Below are 8272 nucleotides of genomic sequence, written 5' to 3'. Positions count from 1 at the left end.
TTGGAGAGAAACTTTTCAAATTTCTTATAATCCCTTTTTCAGGTGTGTATTTTGAGAATCTAACTGGTAAATTTCATATTCCCTATATTTTTAACCTGCATATCAAGTTTCGTTTAAATCGAATATTATTTATTATTCGATCAATAAATTTATTTTTTATAAACAATTTTAGATCACAAAAACTTAAACTTTTAGCATTCGTTTAATAACATAACAAATGATCTTTGATATTCTTGAAATCTTGCAAGCATAAATATAAAATTCAATGATTAAATTTTTAAATTCACACTCAGAATAAAAATATATATAAAATTTGAAAAAAAAACCTTTGTTCTTAATTTTTTATATTCAACAAAAATTAAATATAAAATTAAAATCTAAATCCTCTTGTTCAAAAAGTAAAAAAGTTCAGCACCTGATGTTTAGTAAGAGAAGTCAAAAGAAAGATATATTCTTTGATTGTAGGCTTATAATATATGATTATATAGATTATAGACATAGAAAAAATGAGAAACAGTACGATGAGGGTGATGGGTTTGTAGGGTAGCCTGCTTTAACTTTCCATTTTCCAAGATGCCAAGACTTTGATAGGGGCGTTCCCATGAGGGTGACGCAGGCATGTTCGTCAGCAGAACCCAGCTGTGAAATCTGACGCCATGGATGTCGTCACCGACACGACTTCATCTTCCAAACGAAACACTCACACGTAGGAACATCAACCTTTGTATTACTGTTACTGTTGCTTACTTAACAAACCAAAAAAAACTATTACTTTTATTAACCAATCTAATCTCTCTCTCTCTCTCTTTTCTGACTCAATAACTGTGTCTGATAGCGAAAATTGAAGCTTCCGTTTCAGTTGTCACGCTTTTGCTCTGTCTCTTCCTTCTTTCAAATTAGGAAATTTCTCCTCCCATTTCTCTCTGTATGTAAATATATACTATTATTACCATCTTCTTCTGTCCTTTCTCTTTTCTTGTTTTGCTTAGCTTGTGAAGTTAAATTAGTTGTTAATTTCATAGGATTTGATAGCATCAAAAAGCTTGATTTGGTTGTGTTGTAGTATAGTTTTTTGTTTTTTTGATAATTATGCTTATTAGATGGTATTGGAAATTCAAACCAGATAGGATTTTAAATACATAAAATCATAAGATTTTGTCCAGAAATGGATCCCCTTTGTGAATTTTGATTTGAAGCTTTTGTTCCAACTTTTTTAGTAGTAGTAGTAACTTCTAACTGTGGGAATTAATCAGTTGTTTGTTTCTATGAAGCCCATTTGAAAATTTTATAGCTTTATAGGCACATTTGTATTGATTTCTCCCAATTTTTCTTTTACATTTTTAGACAGACACAACTCACAAGATCTTAACACAGAGAAAATAAATTAGATTTAGTAAGTTACATGATCATATTATAAATATATAGTGATTTGTATAAAAGGGAAGTAGTATAATTATTAGTAATAATCAATGGCCAGTCATTCCACTGAACCATCTTCCTCTTTGAGCTTTACTTCATCTTCCCATTTATCAAATGGTTCATACAGCTACAGGCAGGCTAATAAATCATCCTCCTCCTCTGGTGTTGAATTGGGCCCTCCTGGTCCTCCTCCTCCTGCTAATCTGGAAGTGATTAGTCTAAACAAGCTGAGCTCTAATCTGGAGGAACTCTTGGTTGATCCAAGTTGTGATTATAGCGATGCGGTTTTCATTGTTGAGGGAACTCCAGTCGGTGTTCACCGATGTATTTTGGCTGCTAGAAGTAAGTTTTTTCTTGATCTGTTTCAGAAACAGGTTGAGTCTTTGGATGGGAAACCCAAGTACTTGATCAATGATTTGTTGCCTTATGGCAAAGTTGGGTATGAGGCATTCCTGGTTTTCTTGAGCTATTTGTATACTGCCAAGCTCAAGCCTTCTCCAATGGAGGTCTCTACTTGTGTTGACAATGTTTGCATCCATGATGCGTGCAGACCCGCCATTCATTTCGCTGTCCAATTGATGTATGCCTCTTCCATTTTTCAGATACCAGAGCTGGTTTCACTTTTTCAGGTTAGAGTCAACTACTTATTAATCAAAATTAACCAACTCATCATGTCAACTTCTTTTTTCCCCTGAATTTTGACACTTAGTAACATAAAGCATGTGCCTTTAACTCTTTGTTGTGGTGTGAGTGTGACAACTATGGTGGTGGATTTGGTGGCTGCTCAACTTCTGTTTTGGTATCATATCATTTCGTTATATGGTTTTGTGCTGAATGTTGATAATTACACATTGTTGCTGATTGGGTCTTCAACCCCTTTGAGCTACAATTTCCATTAGCCTAAGGGGAAAGGGGAATTCAATGCTATTTTTCCCTTTGGACTTTTTAATTGGACCCAACATGGATTCAGCAACCCAATTTTATAAACTGAATATTGAATAAGCTACCTGATGTTTAGGCTGATGGTGTGGATAAACTAATCCATCTCAAACTTGAAACTAAGAATCTTTGTATAAGACTTTATGCTATGTGTCTGGATGCAGGGTGACTTGTTTATAAAGTAATTAAACATTTTTATTTTGGAGGTGCTGTACTGTGAACTAATTTTATAAAGAAAATCATCCATTTAAATTAAAACACTGATGAACAACTTTGAAGATGCAAATGAATAGCTAATAATAAGATCCTACAAGCTTTTCTTTTCTTTTTTTGGGTAAGTTACACATGGTCCCAAGTGGGTTTTGAGCCCACAAACTTTCCCTCTATCTTGCTTTTACGATGGGAGAAGGTGCCGTTTGAGCTAGCTCTCATTGGCTATGTTCCTGACAGTGGTGTATGGATTATAAATTTGTTTCTAAGTAAAATTTATTTGTGCTTATGGTTCTTCTCATTTATCAGTGGAAGAAATATCCTACCAAAATTGATGTGTAGTCATAAAAGAGTGATGAAAAGTATGTGAGATAAATGGGAATCTCCCTTTCCTAGGGAATTGCTTAAATTAGTTATTCTATACTTATTTGGTTGACAACCACGTTGTTTTCAGCTAGTACTATCATTAATTCTCTCCCTTTGAAAAATACTCTTAGGCTTTCTGCTATTATACTTAAAAATTTAAAGATTTAAACTTTTTGGAATTGAATACAGCATTATTATCAATTTCACATTCTTTAGTATTCATTATGAGATGCCATTACATTTAGATGATTGATCATGATTTTTTCTTTTTTAAAAAAAAAAGCTTAAGTTTAGGCTATTTCTTTCCAATTGTTTCATCTGTAATTTAGGCTTTCATCAGACTATATGAAGATTATTCTAAATGGATATTCTACACTTTTGCAGCGGCGCCTTCTAAACTTCGTTGGGAAGGCTCTTGTTGAAGATGTAATCCCAATTCTTGTAGTTGCTTTCCATTGTCAATTGAGTCAACTTGTCACTGAATGTGTTGATAGAGTAGCTCGATCAGATCTTGACAGCATCTCTCTTGAGAAAGAGCTCCCTCATGAAATTGCAGAGAACATCAAATTGCTTCGTCTCAAGTCTCGGAGTGATGATGAACATAACATGGAAGCTGTGGACCCGTTGCGTGAAAAGGGAATCAGGAGAATTCACAAAGCATTAGACTCTGATGATGTTGAATTGGTGAAACTTCTCCTGACTGAATCTGATATAACCTTAGACGAAGCCTATGCTCTCCATTATGCCGTAGCCTACTGTGATCCAAAGGTTGTGACTGACGTCCTTGGTCTGGGTTTGGCCAATGTCAACCTTCGAAATCATCGGGGTTATACAGTACTTCACATAGCTGCAATGCGTAAGGAGCCATCAATAATAGTATCTCTTCTGACCAAAGGGGCTTGTGCATTAGATTTGGCATTGGATTGTCAGAGTGCTGTTAGTATTTGCCGGAGGTTGACAAGGCCCAAGGATTATCATACAAAAACGGAGCAGGGACAGGAAGCAAACAAAGACAGGATATGCATTGATGTTCTAGAGAGAGAAATGCGAAGGAATCCAATGGCTGGGGATGCTTCTGTTTCTTCCCAAACAGCTGCTGATGATCTGCACATGAAGTTGCTATACCTGGAAAACCGAGGTATTGTTCTGCAGATGGTAATCTTGGATTTTCCCCTTCCTCTGAAATTATATTTAGCTTTCTCCAAGGAGTCTAAAAATTTTAAAGTTCATTCTTTTTATACTTATGATTAATTTTTATATTATAATCTGTTACTCTGTTTGTCATGTTGGAGTTAATGTGAATCTCTTTTTTGATATTTGAAGATATTGAACAATAATGTTCAACGTAGACTTCATGATACTTATACATATGGTTGTCGATAACCGTTCCATATTACTTTTGCCATTACCTACTGCATGCATCAGCAAGCGATCAAGTCATGATTGACATTTCTCTTAATTTGAATCCTTAAATGACTGCTGAAGTTGGTTAATACATGATATATTAATTAACATATTGACATATAGTGTTTGTGTAAAACAAGAAAATCTTACATGGGTAAGAAGTTTTGTTGTCCTTTTCCTGGTGGTAGTACTTCAGAAAAAATTTAATTAACTAGTCTTAGACAATATTTCTGGATTCATATCCTTGAGGTATGGCTGAAGGTATACTGTGACTTCTGCCATTTTGGGGGGCTTTAGGATTATATGTACATAATTACTGGCTGAGCTGAAGGTAATAAACTACTATTAGATAAGCAGTTGACAAGAATTCAAGCAATTGGTGTGCATGTAGGGTAATGGAACCTTCAACTTATGATGTTCCACCCAATTTGTGTGGGCTATTGAATTCTTCTTTTTTGTTGGCAATGGCAAAGTACCTGGTGAAAATGTGCATACACTCATCAATATTATTACATTCATGCAAAGGTGAATCCTAAGAGTAAGTGGCACTTCTCAAATATTAAAAAATTGCAGTGGCATTTGCACGATTGTTATTCCCTACCGAAGCAAAGCTAGCCATGGACATTGCAAATGCTGAGACAACATCTGAGTTTTCTGGTCTTTCTGCATCAAAAGGTTCAAGTGGGAATTTGAGGGAGGTTGATTTGAATGAGACTCCAATTATGCAGAACAAGAGACTGCGCTCCCGGTTGGAAGCCCTTATGAAAACAGGTAATCGCAAGCTTTTGAGTCTCCTGTATATTTGTATGCCCTATCTTCTTTTGTTCTAGTGAATTGCAGCCTATTGGATAATCCTCCTTTTTTGGCTCAATGAAATCATTGTTATCAAATTTCTGCCCAAGTGAGTAGTCTAGCAAACCTAGATTTCTGCCCTAGATTTTTATTTATTTATTTATTTATTTCTACCCAAGTGAGCAGTCATCTGGTAATTTGATTGGAAAAGGTTTATTTTATAGGGTAGGGAAATTTTCTCTCAGCTAGGTGCCTTCATATATCTCATGTCAGGTGGTCACCTAGCATTGTAAGATGGTAAAGGCAGCAGATTAATGTATATTTTGTAAGATGGTAAAGAGAACAGATTAATGTATATTGCAGCTTTTCTAGTAGTTTAGGATTAATTAGATAATAAGTAAAGTGCGGTAAATTATGTTTAAATCATGTTTTTTATGTTTCATTTAAAGGTCAATGTTAATGAAAAACTAAATGCGTGTGTGTACATATATATAACTGGATCCTACCTTGAGTAAAAGATTGTTAATGTTCTCTCAGCTATCTGTTTGATTTAGTACATGATTTCTCTGATGAAATTTTAGACTTTAGTCAATCCTTTTGTGGTATTGTCTTTAATTTAGTTGATCTGTTGGTTAATTGAAATTGTGTTCTGTATTCATATGACAAAACTTTAATACCTGTCTTAGTTTGGATGGATTTTGATCACATATGTGTAGTATTCTCTCACCTGTTATTCCATCATCTCATGCTTATTTGTCTGTTTTAATGGCTGTGCTATTATTATGTTTTGAAAGAAATGTTTTTTAATTTCGTGTCATTCTGTTTTAATGGCTGTGCTTATTATTATTATTATTATTTTTGGGGGGGGGGGGGGGGGGGGTGTGGGGGGTGGGAGGGGAGGGGAGGAGTAGATGAAGGCGTTATTGTGAACCCTAAGCCAATCCCAGAAGGAGTACTTTTGTTGTTGTTATTTGAACTTACAACAATTATGCAAACATGTTATGACAGAATATCCTTTGTTGTTTGAGGATTTGAGCACTTAGTTTTCCAATAGGATCATGAATCCTTCGTTTTTAATATTTTTTGGTTCAATGAACTCTTCAAGAACATGTAGATCTAGGATGACAAACTATTCCACATTCGTTTCTCGATCCAAAGGCAACTTAGGCTTGGCTTATTTATCGAAGCAGCACATCCTGAGGAAATATAGAAGTCAGAGTTTTTGGAATGAGCAATTGCACTTTCTGAGTTTTTGCAAAGATTAATTACAACTGAAATAATTTATGGTCTGGTATGTAAAAAGTTCTTTTTCTTAATTACTCTTGTTGAAGCTTTGTGGTTGCCATGTTGACAGTGGAGATGGGTCGACGCTATTTTCCTCATTGCTCAGACGTGCTGGATAAGTTCATGGAGGACGACCTACCCGATTTGTTTTACCTGGAGAGGGGCTCCCAAGATGAGCAGAGAATCAAGAGGAGGCGCTTCATGGAGCTGAAAGAGGATGTTCAAAAGGCATTTAATAAGGACAAGGCTGAGTTCAATCGCTCTAGATTGTCTTCCTCTTCATCCTCAACTTCTCACAAATATGGTGTGAATTATAAGGTTCAGAAATTGTGATGGCATGTAAATTTTGTCTAAATAAGCTTGATGATAATTTGCAAATTCTTTTGAGAAAGATTCTGGTGAGAGCCTCATAAATTTTGGCTCCTATTGTATGTAAAATCCTGCAAAGGAGCATACTCTGTTGTAGCATTAAGTTAGCAAAAATATTCTACTTCTGAATTTTGTAGGAAATGATGGTCTTATCAGCTAGGAGGTTCTTTGAAGAAAGAGAATTGTAAATATTTTTATGTTTTTGGGGGGGGGGGGGGGGGGGGAGGTGTTGTTTAAATTTTATGGACTGTTAGGTTGAACACAAGTTGAGCTGAGTGGAGCCAAGTAAAAATTTAGGATTAGTTTATTTGATTTAATTTTGAACATAGCTTTAGCTCATCAATAAATTAGACTTACATGTTCAAGTTTGATTAACTTATTCTATCATTAATAAAAGTTTTTATCCATTCATAAATCAATGTCGATAATTAATAATTATATTTAGTTGAAATTATATGATTTGAGTAAATTAAATAAAATCAGCGTAACATTTCATTCCATTTTGTTCATTTTGGGCCACTTAAGTTGTTTGGTTTAGTTTAGTCCATTTTATCAATTTTGGTCTATTTAGCCAGCTTTGATGAAAGCAAATACACATTGTATCTGGATTTTGGTCTCCTTATTTTCCTAACAATACAATTAACTAAATCCAACACTGGTAATTTAGTATTTCTCCTATTCTATTTATTTATCTTTTGTCTCTTCCTCTCCTGAAAATTAAAACCAATTGATTGTATTCAACCAGGAATTATTCTCATGCTTCTTCTTCTTAGCAGCGATTAACGCTTTCCCATCTTTCCAACTATCCGATTCAACTTAACATTACTACTCATCCTTTTTCTTATCTCAAGAGCAACTAGTTCGTCCATCTTGGAATTTTCACAGTTTTTAACCTTTAATTTTTTAAGCTAAGCTTGCAATGGTTGAGAAGAACACATGAATGAAACTTATCTGAATATCACCAACGTGGTGTGAGGCAGCATTTGTTGGAGGTTCATCAAAGGTGTTGAGGTTTCAAGAGAGAGAGGTCCATCTATATAAATTCTTATTTTTCAATCCATATAAATTCTTAGTTCAATCCATGTTTTTTCCACACAAAAAGTTAATGACTCTCTCTCTCTCCCTTCATATATATAAGTGTGTGTGTGTGTTTTGATGGATTTTTATTTCAATCTTGCATCTTTACTTTTAAAGCACTCACATCAATGAGTCTAAAATAGAAAAAGTGGTAAGATTTACACATTTTGACCCAAACATTACCCACATTAGAGCATTCACAGTAGTGGAGCTAAAAATTAGCTCCACCAAAAATTACTCTATCTGTTTTAACTTTCAACATAATAAAATAATATAAATATCACAATAAAATAATATAACTACTACAATAAAATAATATATCCCACTACCCAAAAAACATCCACAGCACCAACCACAACCACCTCTACCATCAGCCACACCCACAACCACCACCACCACCACCACCACCACC

At 34.7% G+C, this 8272-nt stretch overlaps 1 protein-coding gene across 1 annotated transcript; it reads left to right on the top strand.

Moving 5' to 3' along the window:
• The first annotated feature begins 779 nt into the window (after positions 1 to 779).
• LOC126707686 (BTB/POZ domain and ankyrin repeat-containing protein NPR1) lies at positions 780 to 6924 on the top strand. The gene is made up of 4 exons (XM_050407517.1): positions 780 to 2048; positions 3319 to 4072; positions 4912 to 5109; positions 6485 to 6924. Exons 1-4 carry the CDS (start codon positions 1470 to 1472, stop codon positions 6745 to 6747), a joined length of 1794 nt encoding a protein of 597 aa, XP_050263474.1. The 5' UTR covers positions 780 to 1469; the 3' UTR covers positions 6748 to 6924.
• The last annotated feature ends 1348 nt before the right edge of the window (positions 6925 to 8272 follow it).

Source organism: Quercus robur, chromosome 11 (assembly GCF_932294415.1).
Source record: "Quercus robur chromosome 11, dhQueRobu3.1, whole genome shotgun sequence".
Classification (NCBI taxonomy): Eukaryota; Viridiplantae; Streptophyta; class Magnoliopsida; order Fagales; family Fagaceae; genus Quercus; species Quercus robur.
Note: the sequence above shows the minus strand (reverse complement) of the source record. Positions and strands in the feature narration are given on the sequence as shown.

Bases quoted from the DNA above. Each gene is read 5' to 3' on its own strand.
- LOC126707686 (XM_050407517.1), top strand. From the start codon at position 1,470: ATGGCCAGTCATTCCACTGAACCATCTTCCTCTTTGAGCTTTACTTCA. The intron at 2,049-3,318 runs GTTAGAGTCAAC...ACACTTTTGCAG, and splicing joins AGCTGGTTTCACTTTTTCAG to CGGCGCCTTCTAAACTTCGT. The intron at 5,110-6,484 runs GTAATCGCAAGC...CCATGTTGACAG, and splicing joins GGAAGCCCTTATGAAAACAG to TGGAGATGGGTCGACGCTAT.